Here is a 22,196-nt window from a genome sequence, read left to right as displayed (position 1 = left end):
TGTAAGCGCGGTCTTAGGCGGTCGCATTTTAATGTATGGGATGGTATGATCTTGTTATAATTAATTTATGATTAAGGGCAAAATGTATTGTGTAAAGTTGTGCCGAGTAAAGTATTAAATAACCAGGTTTATAAGTGATGGCGGTAATTAATCTACATACAACGCCGTGTATCTTATCACTATAGTAAATAATGCTCGCTAGCCTTGTTTCTTGTTAATAATGTAGTATATTATCTAAGCCTGAGCACCTAATTTATTCACATGACACGCAAGCGGGATTGTTTGTATGACATCAGATATACAGTGACAGAATGCTGGAATAATATCCCTCATAATCACAAACTAAACATACTTTACATATTGGCAGGGTGCAAAGCGGGTGGAGGGGGTAGCTAAAACGATCACAGCACTCACTACGGCCAAAATTGACATCTTAGTCGCTGACTTACGCTGTCAAATCCATATTGCAGTAAACATTTTCATATCACAATAGAAATACGTTTATTACGAGTATATTACAATGTAGTATTGTTGTGAACAAAGATACATATGAGCAAGAATATCTCCTGTATGTGGTGATACTTACTATGAAAGATTTACTTCGCTTCGCTTGAAATTACGCAACGTGGCGCATTTTGTAGCCGAATGGTATTTCTGCGACACCAAACGCCTGAGACGCCGCAGAAATACAGTCTGGCTCTGTCGCGATAATACGCAAGAGCGATAGAGATAGGTAACTATGAAAGAAATATTATCGTGAGCGTTTGTGCATTCGGCTATGCACACTGGTGGGTAGTGATTGTTCTCCCGAAAATGCCCAAAAAAATAGAAAACACTTATAACTCAAGTTCATCCACCTTAACACGAGCCCATTTCACGCCGTAAAATACACTAAAAACAAGCATACAACTCAAACTCTAACACATACTTTTAAAAATATAAACTGGAACGAAGCACAAAGAAATCAAAACTTTTCAAGCAAAACAAGTATAAAATAAATAAAAACTAGCTACTAGTGTTGCGTGCATCCAACGTGCAGCGTCTAGACTGCAAATTGACTGTCATTAATTAATATACCTGTTTCTGAGTAGGATGACCATCATTCTTGCAACACTTGAATGAATTGGCGAAATGTAATATTTAATAGAAGCACAAAGTAAGTTGGGTTTATTATCATTATTATCAATTTTACAGTAATTAATGACATGTCTAATGTAAATTCGTAATTTATGGACTTATATGTCATTATGCCAAACTTAAATATAGAGAGGAACCTACATTTTTACCTAACCTGCTCCATCTAGTAGGTGTAAGCGGAACTTGAAAAAACATTCTCAAATTTTGGGAAAGTTTAATAATCATAGTTTTATTAGCCCCTGTCTCAAGAAATGTGAAATTAAATTGGCTTAAAGGTTTGACAAGGCATAAAAAATAAAGAAAACAAACACACACAACAGCAATAAGGAATAACATTGACTTATCTGATTGCCGCCTCGTTTTCAATGCTTCTACCGGCCTATTGGATTTACGAAAACTCTTCAAAATATTTCACCTGTAAAGTGTAAACAGTGAAGTGTTTTCCTCAAAGCATGGTCGCCCTTACACCAGTAATCCGCTTGAAGAGTCTCAGTAGATAGCGGCCATTCTTCGCCGCCAATTGCTTGTGACAAACGAAATGTAAAAACAGAACTATAACTGGATTTGTGTGCCGTTGTGTGAGTTGTGAGTGCAAACATGGATTTAAACGAATTGGGGTAAGATATATTTTTAATTGAGTGGTAAGAAAGGCATTTACAAATAGGTTATAAAGTTTTGTTTTACGATCTTTGTGGTGTTCGTGACATATATTAGTTTAAAAGTTATCTAATAGCCTTCTCAATTAAAAAAAAGATCAGTTCTATAAATGGGCCATTTTTTTTTCAAAGTTGTCCACCCCAAATTTTTTTGGATTTGGAATTTTTTATGCGCTTTTCACTCAAAATCGCGAGCTCTTTCCATCCTAATAGGAGAAAGAAAGTGTCCCAAGGTTTTTTCCCATTACGTTACCATTTTTTTCATACATTTTATATGGCGGTAACGGAATAGAAGGTTTGAAAAATGTATGGAAATCTTGGGTTATTTTTTTTTCTCCTACCACGATCGAAAGAGCTCGCGATTCTGAGTATGAATCGCGTAAAAAATACCCATGTTACAAAAAAAGTGGGGTGGGAAAAAAATGGCTCAAATAATCCTAATACGTTACGACCCGATTATAACTTTAAGATACCTACACTACATTTTATATTAACACATTGGTGGACACATATGCTATAGCATACGCGTAGTCATTTGTTTCATTTGGCCTAAGATGACAGATGACGTCACTAGCCGTTCATGAATGTGTTAACTCTGTTATGGATCTACCATGTTGTGTCAAGCATAGAGTATATTGAATAGTAGAGTTATCAGTCACGATATTCGAATGCAGCGCCATCTATTATTAAGTTACGATATCTTTTCATTTGACTTTCCATGCCTGAAGGTTTTTTATAGCACATTTATTTATTTATTTATTTCATTTCATTTCATGTTTAAGGTATAGTACAAAAGACACGATTCCCTGCACTGTTCTAGACCGAACTACTCCCAAATAATTCTGCTCTCTAGTACATTTAGTACACTCACACACGCGCAACAGAATGGGAGTGAAAGGAGCGAAGAGCCGAGGAGTGACAATGACAGCAAAGCGATCCGTGTGATCCGACCGAAACCGACCGAGAGCGCGCGAAAACGGCCGATCAGCTCTCGGCTAGTACGAGCGAGCGTTACAGTACGTCATATGCACAATTTGTCTTTCGCTCTCTCGGTGTACTACTGTCCTAAATGTCCTAAAAGAACGAACTAGTACACTTCGGAGATCGTACTAGTTGGGAGCGATCTTTTCAGTGAACGAGCAGACACAAATCTATTCTACACGGACTTATTTGCCAAAAAAGATGACAATAGTAAATTTTACAATTTAATTACATATAATTAACCATAGAATGTCGTTCGCTAGTTTACAGGTGGTACAGCGACATCTAGCTAAAAATTTGGACATCAAAAAAAATGTATACATTTTACGACAACAAGTTGTTAGCCAGTTTGCGGGGCATATAATTGTTTTTCACGCCCTCTATCGTTGAGTTTCCTAAACATATCCTAAGTACACCGGATTTACTATTTCCTTTGACTGAAAACACCGTGGTTTCTAGTGTAATTTTTGTTGCATTTGCTATAATGTTTTAATTGTAAAGCTAATTTTTGATATATCTTAAAGTTTGAATCAAGTCGATTTCGTTTAACTTTGTAATGTTACCTGCAATAACGATTTATACTAGACAACGTACTTAGTCATAATTTATACTTCATAGTTACACTCTGTACACAACGAAGGTCGCAAAAGTAATTGATACATTCATCAGGTATCAATAGTAGGTAAATACATTACATGAACAAATTGACACTTTGATGTTGGTTGACCATTGAGTGTTAAGTAAACGTGGGTCTGACATCGGTAAATAACTTACCCTATTTGTTCTTGATTAAAAACTGTAATGATGGTTTAATTGCAATCACTTGAGCGACTACCCAGACACCGCATTATAAAACGTTTACAAAATGTTCACTCTAAGACCAAATTAAATTATTTCATAGGAAATATTTATTTGTATTTTTAGTAGACAAACTACTATTATTTTAACTATAAACTGAAAAAAAATTTCATATACAAAGAAAAAATGACCAAGGCCTCCAAGTGTCCGATGCTGGATTCGAACCAGCGTACTCCGTTATAGCCACGGATGCTTAAACCACTCAGCCAACCGGTCACGGCGGCAAGGGTCGAAATTTTCAAGTATATGACACAATTACCGAAGGCTTATGGCGCCTCCTGGCCATCTCTGAGGTTCGAGAATAGAATCCTGAACTTGCGAGTTTTTTAACACGACGAGAAGTAATAAAATACATTTTCCTCTCACTAGCTCGGAAACACGTGTTTTGTCCTTCAATACCAGCGGGTAAAAACGCATTTTATTCACTAGTGGATAAAGTAATTTGACCTTGAATATAGTCATTTTTTCTGCTTTAATATTAATAAAAGCGAGTGAATTAGTGATGACGATGATTTACCACCTGTGGAACTACTGGAAGCAGTGATAAACGCGCTTTTTGCGTTGTACTTTCCTCGCTATAGTGAGGGGAAAAGTTTTGTGTTACACTCGGGTGCAAATGTATTTTCCCCTCACTAGCTCGGAAACACGTGTTAATTGTCCTTTAATACCAGCGGGTAAAAACGCATTTTATCCACTAGTGAGTAAAGTAATTTGACCTTGAATAAAGTCAAATTAACTGCTTTAAAATTGATAAAAGTAGGTGAATCTATGAATCAAGATGATTTACCACCTTTGGAACTACTGGAAGTAGTGATAAACGCATTTTTGCGTTGTAGTTTCCTCGCTATAGTGAGGGGAAAAGTTTTGTGTTACACTCGGGTGCAAATGTATTTTACTTCTCGTGTATTCAAAAACTCGCAAGTTCAGGATTTTATTCTCGAACCACTCGCTTCGCTCGTGGTTCAACTATAGAATCCTTTCACTTGCTCGTTTTTCAATTCCACACTCGGCGTTAAAATACAACTTTGCCCCCTTGTATAACAAATAACTATTGCACCCGAGTGTAACACAAAACTTTTCCCCTCACTGTAGCGAGGAAACTACAACGAAAAAAATGCATTTATCACTGCTTCCAGTAGTTCCACGGGTGATAAATCATCTTTATTACTAGATTCACCTACTTTTATCAATTTTAAAGCAGTTGATTTGACTTTATTCAAGGTCAAATTACTTTACCCACTAGTGGATAAAATGCGTTTTTACCCGCTGGTTTTTTATTTATTTTTCCTTTAGGACGAAACACGTGTTTCCGAGCTAGTGAGGTGAAAATACATTTGCACCCGAGTGTAACACAAAACTTTTCTTCTCACTATAGCGAGGAAACTACAACGAAAAAAATGCATTTATCACTACTTCCAGTAGTTCCACAGGTGGTAAATCATCTTTATACACGTTAAACTTTCGTGAGACATATTCAAATAATTAATTAAACTACGGTTGTACTCACGTTATTATCTACGGAGTTTAACCGTCGCGTGAACTCCTATATGCCTGAAGAGGGGCCTCCGAATTGGCCCGAAACATGTCGCAGCAATAGCGATAATAACGTGAGTACAACCGTAGTTTAATTAAATCATCTTTATTACTTGATTCACATACTTTTATCAATTTTAAAGCAGTTAATTTGACTTTATTCAAGGTCAAACTACTTTACCCACTAGTGGATAAAATGCGTTTTTACCCGCTGGTATATTAAAGGACAAAACACGTGTTTCCAAGCTAGTGAGGGGAAAAGACTATTTTTTTTTTGTCATAGCAACACTTAATTGTTATCATACAAAAGTATCACAACAGCAGCAACATGCAAAATGGTTTACATAGACAGTGTGGCGCTCCTATTATCTGCTCTAGCCCCGTAGCCGAATGGCATTTCTGCGACGCGAAACGGCAACGAAACGTCGCAGAAAGGTAGTCTGGCTCTGTCGCGCCAACATGCAAGAGCGATAGAGATAGATAGCTACGAAAGAGATACTATCGTGAGCGTGTTTTGCCAGGCTATAAGGTAACGGACCCAATCATTAACAGTTTAAGAAAAATTTTCGCCTGTTTTTGATATATCACTGATAAATGTAAAAATTCTACCGCTAAGCGTGTTAAATCTTGAATGTCCTATACTTCTTTTACATTTTAAGTGTATTGCAGAATAGATAATTGCTATTGGTTTCCTCATAGTGAAAAAATAAAATGAGGTGTTTTTTCTCCAGTCATGGACGACAGTTCTCCAGTAATGGATCCCCCATTATGGACAGTAAAATAAATTTAAAATTTTACTTTAAGCCAACTGATACTCAATGAGTCAATCTTATATAGGTACCCCAAATAAAATTAGTTTGCGTTATTTTAACATAGGATTGATTCTTGTAAATTTTGGTTTTGTAAATTTTTCCTTGTCCATCATAGGAGGTATGCAGTTTTCCGGTTCCAGTTATGGACACTCGCAAAATAGCACCATTTCTTTATATCTTTGGAGTAACAAACATCACATTTTATACCGTACCTCATGGTTAATGCAGTAAGTAAAACTCATTCAAGTTTACACTGAGTATTTACATTGACGATCATAATGTAAATTCATATAGGTTAACGTAGATTAATTTATACTGTAATTTATCATTATGTAATAAATAAACTAAACTAAACTATTATTTATTCATTATTTTATACATGAACTCAACTCTCTTAGCAACATTACTAAGAATTCGTCCTGATATTTTTTTTCAGTAAACTGATGACTTTTAACTTGTCGCCAAATCCTTCTGAAATAACCGAATTAAATAAAACATCAAAATTAAGCAGCTCTTTGACTCTTGTTTATGGTACGATGCCGTCCGTTTTAAGAAACTAATTTTAAATACTTATTTTTAAGGATTTGTGTTTTTTGTCCATAATGGCATCACCGTCCATTATAGGGTATTTTACGTTATGACGATTTGTACAGTGCAATTTAGTATATATCATCTGTTGGTGTTAGAAAACTGATAGATACTTAGATAGATTAGTTTGAAAACTGATAGATTAGTTTGTGATAGTCAATGATTTGATAATTTGCGCAGTATGCGTGATAATATGTATCCTCTATCCAAGGACCATAATATAATACCGGGACAGACAAAGACCATACAAAAAAGCGTACCCCCTGATATTTAGGCTTAAAACTAGATGGCGCTATTTCGCAGTCTGGAAGTGGCCAAAATCGCATTTTGAATAGAATAGAATAGAATAGAAAACGTTTATTTGGTGAAAATATACAAGTAAAACAACAATAGCCTTAATCTATATACATCTTAAACTAAAGTCACCAAAAAGCTTTTAGATTTTGCTCATATATTTTTGCGTGTTATTATTTTTTATAAGAAAAAAAGGGCCAAATGACAAGCTTCTTTATTTTAATATCATTATATCACGTCAATACCCATTTTGAAGAAAATAAATTTGTAGGCATCATCAGTGTAGTTAATATGATAGTATTTAATAGATGGCGCTAAAAATAGAGGTACGACTCTTATTATGAAGATTGTACGAGTAAATCCTATGTAAGTAAGTAATCCTTGCCTCTATCTGATTGTTTATGGTTCTTAGTTGATGTACTTGATGTTGTCAATGCCTTTCTAATAGCAAATATATTATTTTGTCCTGTCTTAGAATCTAGTTTTATTCATGTTTCTTTATACATTTCATGGCGTCTTTTAAAAATAACTTTTCGATTTTTTATGAACAGTTCGGTATACCGGTTACGTAGCCCGCGGGGAAATTCAGTAATGACCGAGAACTTTTATAAAACGCCAGCAGCAATAGGCTAGTTTCCTACTAGTCAAATCAGCTTATTTTTAAGAACTGTCAAAACGATTTGCTAATATGGAATTACTATGAAATACTGAGGAGTGACGTCACGGTCAATTCATTTACTTTATATCTTTCTCTTTGACTTATTAAATAGAAATTATGTTGTAACAAAACTACTGTCCATATTTTTCTTCTAATTATGTGGTGCTTTATTTCGTGCACTGCATAAAATATTTTATTTTGAGTATAGGAAACTAGCCTATAGTCATACTAGTTATGAAAAAAAAGCTGCACTTTTGGATGGAAGCAAGCCGCTTTACATGGTGATAGTAGACATCATAGTAAACGATTTTTTCCGAGGATATCGAAATTTTATCACTTAGGAAGCCGAGCGTAGCGAGGTGTTTTATGAAAATTAAAAAAATTCTATCTTTTTATTGTATCGTCCGATTTGGACAAAACGTATCTCAAATGAAAGGTATTGATTTGTGTAATTTAAAAAAAATACAAAGAAAAAAAATTTGAAAGAAAAGTAAGAAAAAAATAAAAAAGTAAATTTACGTCTCGCACTGAATAACTTCAAAGAATGACAGACAAAATGTACAATGTCGATATACGAGTTTTTTTTAATCGAAGACAGATAAATTTTTAGTTGAAAACTGAAGACCGCATCGAAATCAGATGAGCATTTTTTAAGATACAAGTTGCCAAAGTTGGGAAAGATCGCTTTATATGGCCACTTTGAAATTCCTTTGCCAGAAAGTCAGAAATAATATGTTTTTCTGACACAGAAAAATACATAGTAACAGTACACATCAAAATAAAATAAAAAATTCCGAGGATATTATAATTTCATCCCTTAGAACGACGAGCGTAGCGAGGTCGGTTACGAAAACCGAAAAAAAAATCTCATTTTTTTGTACGTCGTCCGATTTTGACAAAACATATTTCATTTGAAAGGTATTGCTTTATGTAACTTAAAAAAAAATATTGAAAAAAATTGGACAAAAAATGTAAGATTTAAAAAAAAAAAACCTTAATTTTCGTATCACACTGAATAACCGCAAAAAACGGTAGACACGGTATATAATTTCGATATATGATTTTTTAAAATTAAAGACAAATAAATGCATGATTATAAACTAAAAACCGAATCGAAATCGAATCAGTAGTTTTTAAGATGCAAGTTGTCAAAGTTGGCTTAGTTTGTTTATATGGTCGCTTATAAATTCCTTAGCCTGAAAGTCAGAAACATTATATTTTTCTTACAGTTCAAAGTATACATAGGTAATAGACATCATAATAAACATTTTTTTACGAGGATATAAAAAATTCATCCCTTGGAAAGCCGAGCGTAGCGATGTCTGTTACGAAAAACAAAAAAAGGCAGTTTTTTTTTATTGGATCGTCTTTCTAAGGGTTTCTAAGGAATGACATTTTTATATCCTCGTAAAAAAATGTTTATAATGATGTCTATTACCTATGCATACATTTAACTGTAAGAAAAATATAATGTTTCTGACTTTCAGGCTAAGGAATTTATAAGCGACCATATAAACAAACTAAGCCAACTTTGACAACTTGCATCTTAAAAACTACTGATTCGATTTCGATTCGGTTTTTAGTTTATAATCATGCATTTATTTGTCTTTAATTTTAAAAAATCATATATCGAAATTATACACCGTGTCTACCGTTTTTTGTGGTTATTCAGTGTGATACGAAAATTAAGGTTTTTTTTTTAAAAATCTTACATTTTTTTTTCAAATTTTTTTCATTATTTTTTTTTAAGTTACATAAAGCAACACCTTTCAAATGAAATATGTTTTGTCAAAATCGGACGACGTACAAAAAAATGAGATTTTTTTTTCGGTTTTCGTAACCGACCTCGCTACGCTCGTCGTTCTAAGGGATGAAATTATAATATCCTCGGAATTTTTAATTTTATTTTGATGTATACTCTTACTATGTATTTTTCTGTGTCATAAAAACATATTATTTCTGACTTTCTGGCAAAGGAATTTCAAAGTGGCCATATAAAGCGATCTTTCCCAACTTTGGCAACTTGTATCTTAAAAAATGCTCATCTGATTTCGATACGGTCTTGAGTGTTCAACTAAAAATTTATCTGTCTTCGATGAAGAAAAACTCGTATATCGACATTGTACATTTTATCTGTCATTCTTTGAAGTTATTCAGTGCGAGACGTAAATTTACTTTTTTTATTTTTTTCTTACTTTTCTTTCAAATTTTTTTTTCTTTGTATTTTTTTTTAATTACACAAATCAATACCTTTCATTTGAGATACGTTTTGTCAAAACCGGACGATACAATAAAAAGATAGAATTTTTTTAATTTTCATAAAACACCTCGCTACGCTCGGCTTCCTAAGGGATGAAATTTCGATATCCTCGGAAAAAATCATTTACTATGATGTCTACTATCACCATGCAAAGCGGCTTGCTTTCATCCAAAAGTGCAGCTTTTGACCAAAAATTCTCCATAACAAGTATGACTACTATTAAATATTATGTTTTCCGAACAGTAGGCTATTTTACCACAGTGATATTGACACTTGACACTGACAATTATTCTGTGCCTATTTCAGGACTGACAAGTAACATTGTTTAATTATTGTGCGTCAATATTTTCTTTGTTGAACAGGTAATGAACGGTGATGAAGTGTCACTGTCGAGCGACATATTGTCACTGTTGTGAAATAAGTTACATGTAGATACGGAACTGATTTGAAATTCTTATTGACTTTCGGCTGAAAAAATCTAAATTTCAGTTATCGATCAGGCTGAACGTTTGAGAATATAAATAAACAGATTAGTTAAAATTGACGATTCTCAGAAAATAGTAAATATTTTGTGGCAATTGAAAACAATGAAAAATGTAAACTCACTTTAGCTCCTTCATTGGAGTTAAACTTAAAATTTAATTATATTTTATGATTGATACCTGATAAATAATATAATTAGTAATTATTTTGAAAGGATATACATTGTATTAACAGTTCTAATAAACTCTAATCTTCAATTTCTCATGATGCTAATGTTGTGTTAGCACAAATTCTTTTTCATACAACTAAACTATTTATAATATATATGTATATTATGCGATATTTTTATATGTATATTATGTATGTATTGATATATTTATCTATTGGCTAGGTACATATTTTGTATTTTATTTATGTATAGCATGTAATTTATTTTATAGTGTCATTTTGTATACCTATATGTACCTAGTTTATTAAATTGTCAGCAATATTTTGGTTTACTTTTGACCTTTATTGTACTCTTGTAAGTTTGTCTATCTTACCTACTGGAACGATCCTCTCATCTACTCCAAGGTTAGCTGGAAGAGATCCCTTATAGGGATAAGCTTGCCTTTGTATCTCTATACCTACAAATTGTATATAAACTGTTGTACACAATAAAATTATTACTACTACTACTAATATACTTATAAATAATATATAAAATTTATAACAGCCAGTGTTGGAGCACCATAACGCACTTGGGGCTTTGACCCTGCTGGCTCCGTAGCCGAATGGCATTTCTCCGACGCCAAACGAAAGCGATACGCCGCTGGCTCTGTCGCGCCAATACGCAAGCGCGATAGAGATAGATATCTACTAGCGCTTCGTTTCGTGAGCGTTTCGTGAGCGATTGTGCCATTCGGCTAGCCACCCTGGCCTTTCAGGAGTGAGCGGTGGCGGCTTAACGGCCCAGCCACGACATTGGTCTAAGCGCGACAGCGGTGAGCGGCAGCCATACGTGCGAATGAAAAATCCCATCGCTGTGTCTCGCTCCAATGTATGGCTGCGCTCACCGCTGTCGCGTTTAGACGAATGTCGTGGCTAAGCCGTAAGGCTGTATATTTCCTTTATGGATTATTTTAATTCACTTCACACCCTTCGCCACACTTTTACGACCTTGCGGTGCTAAGTTAATAGTCTAAATCCTGCGTTATTATTGTTAACGGTTATTATAGTTCCGTGGCCGACTGCATGAATGCCTGCCATTAAAATGGAAACGCCTTCTGGGTAGCTGATTTTTACTAGCGTCAACTAATCTTCTTTGGCCGTGACTTAACTAGAAAAACTTTGAGCAAATTACACAAAAAATAGATTATAAATTTTATGATTTTGTACAGGCATTTCATGACAGTAAAATAAAGTACTGCAATTTATACTTAATCTACGTTCCCCAAGAATAAACGAGATGATATGATTAAGAGTCGGTTCAGAGATTTGAGGCAGCAAGGTTGAAGAAGAGTACCTCAGCAAAGAGGTGTCAAAGCCGGGAAAATAATTGTTAAGTACTTGGCACGGAATATTGACGACCGGTCTGGCGCAGTCAGTAGTGACCCTGCCTGCTGCGCCGCGGTCCAGGGTTCGAATCCCGGTAAGGGCATTTATTTGTGTGATGAGCACAGATATTTGTTCCTGAGTCATGGATGTTTTCTATGTAAATAAGTATTTATATATTATATATATCGTTGTCTGAGTACCCACAACACAAGCATTCTTGAGCTTACAGTGGGCCTCAGTCAATCTGTGTAAGAATGTCCTATAATATTTATTATTATTATAATATATCATATTTATATACCATAGATCAAGCAAACGTATCTACTTATGGTGTCAAATGAACTCAGTAAAATCCATCTACTGAGTTGTCCGTCTTTAAACGCAGCTTTCTGCTTTCGGACGTCAATTTTTGTAAGTTGAAGTCAACAAAACGTTAAAAATGCCTCGTTACGTGATATTTAACTGCAACAACACAAAAATTATGAACACTCATGGGCCTGAGACATACCTATTTAAAATCACAGGCAAGTAACAACTTCAGTACAAAATCTGACCTTTACAAATAAATTCTGGTTTCTTACTAGTGAAGTATTATATTCTTTGTTTCTTACCAATTATTATTCATGTCCTTTTTAATGCATGAATGTCGATATGGTTATTATATCCTGACGTCGATAAAAATTACACAATACACATCATCACTAGGCCAAGAACATAACCTAAAAACAGTTTGCAGGTGGAGAATTAATATGGTATTAGTTTAATATAAACTATTATCAAAATTGAACGAAACTCCCCAATCTCAATATGACAATGGAAAGGTGGGGAAAATCAGGAGCCGACATAGTGTGGTCACCGTACTTGATACATTTGTATGAGAAAAGTTATGTCTGAATATCTTTAAAACCAGACAACGAATATAAAATATTAGATGGTCGATATTTAGTAAAAAATTTTACTAAATGTTGAAGTACTTTCGAGTGTCTTAGGTGCTACAAATCGTAAGATATTTACATTTTTAACTTTCTCAAAACGTGTGGACTGAGTGAGCACTTACAAAAATTTATTATAAAAAAACCTGAGACGTTAGTGGTTCGTTTTGTATTTTACAAATTCCCATTTGACTTTTACTAAACTATACACATATAATAGCGGTCTAAATCTTATGTTTTTCATCAAAATTCGGCTTTTCAAAAGTGTGAGGATTGAGTGAGCATAAGAAACTATTTGTAAAAAATTAAATACGTCACTAGGTGATCTAATATTTATAGAGGTAGGTTGGCCTATTTTTTACTAAATGTTAGTATATAAATATTATATGTTAAATGAATATATTCACTGTTTTCGTTGGTAGTTTGTGAGAACTGAGTGAGCACATGTTAATGGCTGTATCTTTTGATTTATCTTTTTACAAATTCAGAGATTCGTTTTACAATTGTTTTGGAACTTTTACTAAATGATCAGCATATTTTTTTTTAGTTTCGGATGGTGCTCACTCAATCCACACACACACCTTGTATGTCTATCTATCCGTTTTAACATATTTTGGGGTGAAACGAGAATCAAATTTACTCGTATATTTTATATGCATATGAGACAGCTATATCCAGCAGATTTGCTGCTCAAGAGTATATTCAACGTGGATTGAGGAAAATTACGATACGATACTGTTTTATCTGCTAAGGAAAACCATTTACATATCAGAAATATTAAATTGTGTCACAAGGGAGCGGAATGTCAGACATAAGTATATATTTACGATGATGGCTTATATATTAAATCCTTCATGAATCCTAAGCGTATCGAGAAATTCTAAAATAGATTCCTGAGCCTAGTGAGATTAAAGTGTGAGGGGATTAAAGTGCTAACGCCATTTTGACGCCATGTGACAGAGCTACTAGCTTGTTTTATTCAAAATTATCCTCCTAAATCCAAAGTCCTACCAGTATTCTGCACTAAATATTACATTTAAAGATTTAATACAGTTACGGAACTAACAGATCATATGCGCCATACTTTTTAAAAGCTTTTATTCTACTTCACTTGTTAGTATGTACATACATACATACATATAATCACGCCTGTATCCCATAAAGGGGTAGGCAGAGCACATGAACGACTAAGTTTCAGTGCCACTCTTGGCAAAAAGGGGTTGAAAGAAATCCAAATTGTGACATTGCAGTGACAGGTTGCCAGCCTCTCGCCTACGCCACAATGTAACCCATATCCCACAGTCGACTTCTACGACACCCACGGGAAGAAAGGGGGTGGTGAAATTCTTAACCCGTCACCACACGGGGGGGGGGGGGGGGTTAGTATGTTAGTGTCCATCAAAACGTAGAAGCTAAATTTGACCCACTTCCCGATTTCTGATTAAGCTGAAACTTTGCACACATATCAAAACCCGATGACAATGCAATATTATGGTGACTTGAAGCTGATCTGATGATGGAGACTGGAGATGCTTATGAGTACTCTGTGATAAAATAGCGTAAACGTACTATGTTTGGGGTTTTTAGAAACGCCTTGATGAGTATTTGTTGCTCGTGGAAAAAAAAGTACAGTCAGCGATAAAATGAATCAACCATTTCTACCTAACCGATTTCGAAACAAAACTTTAGATCTAAGTTTGACCAACTTCCCGAATTCAAATTGAGCTGAAGCTTTGCATACATAATTATGTATATTGGATGTCAATGAATTGTTATGATAAGTACAGTCAGCTGTATAAATAACTGACCATTTCTATTTAACCGGTTTCGATAAAATTTGATATGAGTGTAATTACTGTGTCATTTGAATAGTCTTGACAAGCACTCTTGTGCTACATGACAGCCAGGGTCTTAAGATGGAGTCGGAAGGTGGCCATAGGAACTACTAAACTAAACAAGAAAACCATCGAGTTTGGACTCGTTGGAATAGTCGTGACAAGCACTCTTGTGCTACATGGTGGCCAGGGTCTCAAGATGGAGTCGGAAGGTGGCCATAGGAACTACTAAAGTAAACAAGATAAAACCGTCGAGTTTGGACTCGTTGGAATAGTCGTGACAAGCACTCTTGTGCTACATGGTGGCCAGGGTCTCAAGATGGAGTCGGAAGGTGGCCATAGGAACTACTAAAGTAAACAAGATAAAACCGTCGAGTTTGGACTCGTTGGAATAGTCTTAACAAGCACTCTTGTGCTACATGACAGCCAGGGTCTCAAGATGGAGTCGGAAGGTGGCCATAGGAACTACTAAAGTAAACAAGATAAAACATTCGAGTTTGGATTTGTTTGAATAGTCTTAACAAGCACTCTTGTGTTACATGACAGCCAGGGTCTCAAGGTGGAGTCGGAAGGTGGCCATAGGAACTCCTGAACTAAACAAGATAAAAACGTCGAGTTTGGACTCGTTTGAATTATCTTACCAAGCACTCTTGTGTTACGTGATATTCAGGATCTAAAGATGAAGTTCTCAAGAACTCTCTCGTAGTTACGAAGTTTTGTAAAGATCGGTGAGATAGGCGTCGATAGCATTGGTCTGCAACCTGTCTAGGAGAAGAAAAACTCCGAAATCAAACCCGGACTCGAATTCGTCAGGCGCAAGTAAGGTCCAACCAGAAATAAGCGGCGATATGAAAAGCACCCAAGTGAAGGTGAGGCCGTGTTGATGAACTGAATGGCAATAGGGTGTTAAATAGTATATTGTCGCGAACGAACCACCTCAGGGAACCCCAGTTCGTTCGCGCCCCGGCGCACCCTGTTGTAACGAAGCCCTTGCCCTTCCAAGGAGGGTTGACGGTTTAAAAAGTATGATACTCGTGGGAACAAAATGTCCTAAACCGGGCGCCTCCTCATACTTAAAGAGTCGGACGAAGCCCGACGCACGTAGTCCTAAACTCATTCTTAAAGAGTCGGGCGAAGCCCGATGCACGCGGTCCTAAACCGGGCGTCGAAGGCGCCCTCGTACTTAAAGATTCTGGCGAAGCCCGATGCACCCGGTCCTAAACCGGGCGACGAAGGAGCCCTCGTAACTTAAGAGATTTAAGAGTCGAGCAAAGCTCGACCTATACTGTCTAGTCTACAGCCGGGCTACGAAAGCGATTTCATAGTTAAAGAGTCAGGCGAAGCCCGACGTGCGCAATTACAAGACGGAAGCCGGGCCGAAAGATTTCTCATACTAAAAGAGACAAGCAAAGCCCAACCTCCAGTCAAAAGCTGGGCGCCAAAGGCACTTTCATACGTAAAGAGAAAAATCAAGAATTATGAAAAAAAATTCGCGCTCGCTTCGCTCGCGGTTCTTTTCATTCTAGTGTCCTGTAAATAGCTTCTTGTACCAGATCGCTCAAACAGTGTGAACATTTTCGTAATCGCTTCGGTCTTATCGTTCAGATTACGTGATAATTCTAGAAAAAATTACGCTCTCACTTCGCTTGTGGTCAGTTTCATTCTGGGGTGCTGTAAATCAAACTTCTTATATCAGATCGCTCAAAGAATGTAAATATTTTTGCAATCGCTTCGATCTTACAGTTCAGATTACGTGATACTTATGGAAAAAAATTCGCGCTCGCTTCGCTCACGATCATTTTCGTTCTGGGGCGCCCACAAAAGTATTTCATTTCTACCTTAGACAACTAAAAGCTAAAAAATAAATTAAACTGACGAGCTGACCAGTTCTCGACTACATAGCCTGGAGCATCGTCGGAAGGTTGCCAGTTTATCGGTATTTTACAGGATACATTTCGGAGAGTGCGCTGAGGAACTGTATAACCTTGTTCCTCCGTCCCCATTTCACCATAGGACCACTAGACAATCGGCAATGCGGCATCGCTTCATGGTCCAGTATTCCAAAAATACGCACTAAGCGTTTCGCTTCAACATTTCTTTTGCGAACCGCCAAGGAGTGGAATGCCCTGCCTAAGTCTGTGTTTCCGCACGAGTACAATCCAGGTCTCTTTAAAGCAAGAGTAAATAGGTATCTCATAGGTAAGCGTGCTCACCGTAGACCGCATCATCACTTACCATCAGGTGTGATCGTGGTCAAACGTCTACCTATCTATACTAAAAAAAAAAAAAAAGTTTTTTAAGTTTAAGCTTTTATTTCGTCCCCAAAATGAACCAAAAAGTAGAAAATAATTTTAATAAGTTACTAATATTTTAGAGTCCCATGTTTGAAGACTGGTTGTAATGTACTCTTCTGGAGTCGTATTCTAAACACCACTTTTTGACACTATGTCAGTGGATTAAGTACTAATGGGAAGCTTATCGCGGACTAAAATACAAGCGTGGGGCGTTAGTATTCCAAAATATTGCAAAAAACTAAACATATAATAATTATAATGCAATGTGAAGCTTTCCAAGGCACAGAGGAGAAAAAGTTACCTATAACTTTATAATTTTCAATGATTATGTATAATTGTTTATGTCGCGCCCCACGCTTTTATTTTAGTCCGCGATAAGCTTCCCATTAGCACTTAATCCACTGACATAGTGTCAAAAAGTGGTGTTTAGAATACGACTCCAGAAGAGTACATTACAACCAGTCTTCAAACACGGGACTCTAAAATATTAGTAACTTATTAAAATTATTTTCTACTTTTTGGTTCATTTTGGGGACGAAATAAAAGCTTTAACTTAAAAAACTTTTTTTTATTTAATTTATTTTTAATAACAGCAGCTCAGTAGCTGTAAAATAATCCAAACGAAATATGGTTTATCAGTTAATACATCCATGGGACAAAGTGCCCATTCTTCCATCAGATGACAGATATTCTTTTTTTAATTTAAATTATAAATCTGAGCCTTAGGATCATCTACACGTGCCATTCTCATACAAAAGGACGCTTTGTGATTTGTGCTGCATTATCATCAGCGCATTAAAATCAACGTAAAAAGAAGATACAGTTATAACGATGACGTGCCCAGTCATTTATTCAAATCGGATTTCGATAACGTCGCTTTTAAACCCCGGACGCAAAAACAACGGGGTGTTATAAGTTTGGCGTGTCTGTCTGTTTGTCTGTCTGGCTGCTTGTGTGTGTGTCTGTCTGTGGCATCGTAGCTCCCGAACGGATGAACCGATTTAGATTTACTTTTTTTTTGTTTGAAAGCTGAATTAGTCGGAAGTGGTCAAAAACAACGGGGTGTTATAAGTTTGGCGTGCCTGTATGTCTGTTTGTGTGTGTGTCTGTCTGTGGCATCATAGCTCCCGAATGGATGAATCGATTTAGATTTACTTTTTTTTTGTTTGAAAGCTGAATTAGTCGGAAGTGGTCTTAGCCATGTTTCATGAAAATCGGTCCACTATGTTGCGGTCGGGTTTTTTTCAAAATTGTTAATTCATCATGGCACCACTTTTCCATTTTGACAATGTATGAGCTAGCCAGCTGGTTTAAGAACAAACATCCATATAAATAAAAAATATTTTTTTTTGTTTATTGGGGAAAAAAACAGATACAGACCAATAATATTTACAGACTAAAGTTATAAAATCTTACTTATAGCCTACATCCTAACCCTAACACAATTCCCACTAGGAGGTATGGCAGTTCTGCATAAACATTGCTGAGCACAAATTTTCCTGCCATCGCGCGTAAATTTTGGCTTTAGTTCCACGCCAACCCGGTTTAGGGTATTCACAAACATTTTTGCAGTTTTTTTCCGACGTATGCAAGTTTCCTAGAGAGATTTCCTTTCACCAAAAAGCGACTGCCAAATATCAAAAAATATTTTGGACATAGGTTCCGAAAAACATATAGGTAGATGCCCGGTTCGTAGCAAAGAATTGCAAAAGTGTTTGCGAAATCTCCAACCCGTATTGGGACAGCGAGGGAACGTGTTGGCAGTTGACAGTTGGCAGGAAGCTTGTGTGCTTTATTATGTAGACTGAATATTTGTATACATACTTATATTTTTTTTTACAAAATAAACCTTTTTATACATCTGACTATAGGTAAGGTATCTGTCTTCATTATGTTCCAGAAATCAGCTTATTTTAAATTTAATGAGATTATGACAGGCAGTACGTCTCATGTTTAATTAATGATAGGTACTGCTATAACACTTACAATAATGTCGCAAAAATAGTCTTACATTATTTATCTGCATCTATATCATTATTTCTGTATAATATTTATGCTTAGGAACAATAAGCAGTTACTTTTTCATGACACCAATTGGTAAAGGCGCTCTTATTTATTCCAGAACGGATCAGAAAGTTATATTGGGTTGGTAAGAAAGTAATGAGCGCTCGATTGAATTCCACATAAAATTTTTGAGAGAGTTCTAGAAAATGGGGACATAAAAATGGGGAGGCGGGAGGAGGGGAAAGATTAACATCTTGGCGTGTTTTCTACTTTATGTAGAAGTTTTTTCTTATAAACCTATTGTTAACAGAACACAGTAACCATCAGCTTCTTTGACCATAGACTTTATGTAAAAAGATATTATGTCATGTCACTGTTGTTTAAAAAGACACATAAAATTTGTCAGTCGTGAATAAATAACGCTTTTTTCTTTTTCATATTGAAAGCCTTTAAGCTGTATATATGCCAAAGTTTCGAATTTTATTCTTGTTGTTTATGAACCTACAACTTCAAACATGATGAAGTCACTCAGCCAGTAACTGATGAAATCTGTGCTTTTTATATTAAGATATGAATAAAATCTAAAGTATGAAAACTATGCAATTGAAACTTTGTATATTTAATAAAGTTGCTATTGATATCATATCCTGACAATTATATTTATCTGGTTTAAACCAGACCCAAAATTCGAGGATTCAGAAGAACGACAAAATGGTTCAAGAAAACAGCTTTCCTCTTCGCTTGACTCGTGTTGGCGGGGGCACTACCGCCACTACCGTACCTCCAAATGGAATACAACCCAGCACAGGATAAATTATCAATACCATTCTATGCCTACCTTAAATTCTCAAGTAATATTCATATCAAGTATCAACTATTGTCAAATTAGTCAGACAGCTTGTTGAAGGATTCGTATAATCTTGCAAATTAGACAAATATCTTTAAATATCAAGTACCGTAATCATACCCACCAAATAAAAATAAAAAAAAATTGTCTAGCTTTATCAATGTATGATTATGGACTTACATCAAAATTTATTGAGAAGTTAAAATACTGAAATCTTTTAACTATTGTGGAAAAATGGCGATAGTTGTCAAACAAAATCTCTGTCAGGCTGACCACATGTTTGGCATAGACACAGAAAAAATATAGACGGAGGGTAGCACGATCTAATTAACCTTATACCAAATTTTGAAAGACAGAAATACCTACCGTACCTGATCTTCAAACAGTACTGTACCTACCGCCGCCTTTTCTTCGAACAATTCAATATTTTTATGAAAATTTTGCGTAAGTTTGTTCACTAGCTGGACATCAGTCATATATTTTCTAAGTGGAAAAGTTGTGCTGTAATGACGTCACAGACCCGTCATCTAGGGGTTTCTAAAATCTATGATGTTTAGATATCGTAAATGTCACTTGATAACATCATATGAAAATGAAATACTTACGTGTATATCAAGGTGTATAATTATATAAATTATCATTTTCTTACCTTTTCACGGGCTTTGATTAGAATTTTCTTTATTTATTTGTTTTCTAGCACGCAATTATTTTTTCTGCCTCCTCAAAGCTTTGTTCCCCATTGCTTCAATGACACGTGACCACGCGGAGAAAACTGACACAGGTCCATCCTCTGAAAGCGCCGCCGCGCGACTGAAGAGGCCATAAGTGCCATCGAAAATGTTTTCAATTTCAAAACAATTTTCAAAAAAAATTTTTTTTTGCAAAAACAGGATTAGTAACAGGTCTTAAAATTGGGTTCATAGTTGTTCCATCTTTCCTTTGCGGATTTGGTAGTATTTGGTAAATATTATATTATTTTAATGACGCTACCGGCACAAACTCATCAGATTCGTCTAGATAATCTTATTACCTATATATTGAAGTAAAAAACAAGTCAAAAAAGTTCTTATCATAGCCATGGGAACGATTTATTGTTAAGAGAAGAGGTAACTTTGGAGTCATTTTCTATCGAGCGAAGTTGTAACATTCATGTTGTTCAACTCCATAACATACTCATTAGATCCTGAAATTTAACATATATCGTTTTCAGATTTTTCCATTGCGTTTTCCTATGTTTTTAACGGCTTCAAAAAACGAGTGCGCGCAGCGTCTACGGAAATATATCGCCTTAACGTACAGGTATGCATCACAAATTGTGATACAGGCGTCAGTTTATATACCTATGTTAAATATATGTACAGTCAACCAATTAATATCCTAGGCCACGTTCTAGAACCCTGTCGTATTGACACCGTGCTTTATTTGCTATAGAAGTCAGTTTGACTTTTACTGTGAAAGGGTTCTATAGTGGCCTAGGATTCAGGTTGACTATCTAGTAGCTCGGCCAAATGCCTACCGGGTTACGCATTAACCAAGGGTTCCGTAGCCTTTTTAGGGCATTTTCAGAATTTGGGACACCCCAATTAAAGTAAGTTTTTAACAAAAAATAACTCACTATCAGTTTTGTGACGATAATTAAGCATTAAATTTCAATAAAATATTGTTTTTGTGTTAATTACATACACTTTAAGCGATAATCTACATTCAGAATGTGGAAAAAGTAATTTTTTTAGACAGATTCTATGCTTAGTTGTCGTCACAAAACTGACAGCGAGTCAATTTTTGTTAACAACTTTTGCTAATTGGGAGACCCAAATTCTGAAAATGCTCTTTAACTCTTTGGCCCCTATCCGTCACATACTATTTTAGACTTTAATTAAGATATTAAACGCTACTTATTACTTGACTCAGTAGCACATTTTTGACAAGGTTCAACGCCCATTATTACGAGTATAGGTGGGTGTCAAAATACACCCACGTTCCAAATTTTGTCAAACTTTAATATCTTAAAGTTTCCGAGTAAAATAAATGGAAATCACAGACATACAGCAATTTTACTGGCAGACAGACGGATTTGCCGAAATTAATAATCCATTGGAAGCTTGAAATTACCTTAATGGTGCTCCCACGCACACTGAACTATTATAGAGGTAAATATGTATACAGTGTGTTACCGACAATTAAGTGGACTATTTTTTAACCCCCGACGCAAAAACGACGGGTGTCTGTCTGTCTGTCTGTCTGTCTGTCTGTCTGTCTGTCTGTTTGTCTGTTTGTCTGTTTGTCTGTTTGTCTGTTTGTCTGTTTGTCTGTTTGTCTGTTTGTATGTCTGTCTGTCTGTCTGTCTGTCTGTCTGTCTGTCTGTCTGTCTGTCTGTCTGTTTGTCTGTCTGTCTGTGTGTGTCTGTCTGTGGCATCGTAGCTCCCGAACGGATGAACCGATTTATATTTCGTTTTTTGTCTGAAAGCTGAGTTAGTCGGGAGTGTTA

The 22,196-nt window shown here is 35.7% G+C and overlaps 1 protein-coding gene across 1 annotated transcript in view; it reads left to right on the top strand.

Annotated features, from left to right (window-relative positions):
• Positions 1 to 1,637: 1,637 nt before the first annotated feature.
• The window catches only part of LOC125228972 (proton-coupled amino acid transporter-like protein CG1139), a 91,435-nt gene continuing 70,876 nt past the window's right edge, over positions 1,638 to 22,196 (top strand). The window contains exon 1 of the mRNA XM_048133718.1: positions 1,638 to 1,754. Within this exon, the coding sequence (XP_047989675.1) occupies positions 1,735 to 1,754 (20 nt within the window). The 5' untranslated portion in view covers positions 1,638 to 1,734. The remainder of the gene's footprint in view (positions 1,755 to 22,196) is intronic.

This window comes from Leguminivora glycinivorella, chromosome 8 (assembly GCF_023078275.1).
Source record: "Leguminivora glycinivorella isolate SPB_JAAS2020 chromosome 8, LegGlyc_1.1, whole genome shotgun sequence".
Taxonomy (NCBI): domain Eukaryota; kingdom Metazoa; phylum Arthropoda; class Insecta; order Lepidoptera; family Tortricidae; genus Leguminivora; species Leguminivora glycinivorella.
Note: the sequence above shows the minus strand (reverse complement) of the source record. Positions and strands in the feature narration are given on the sequence as shown.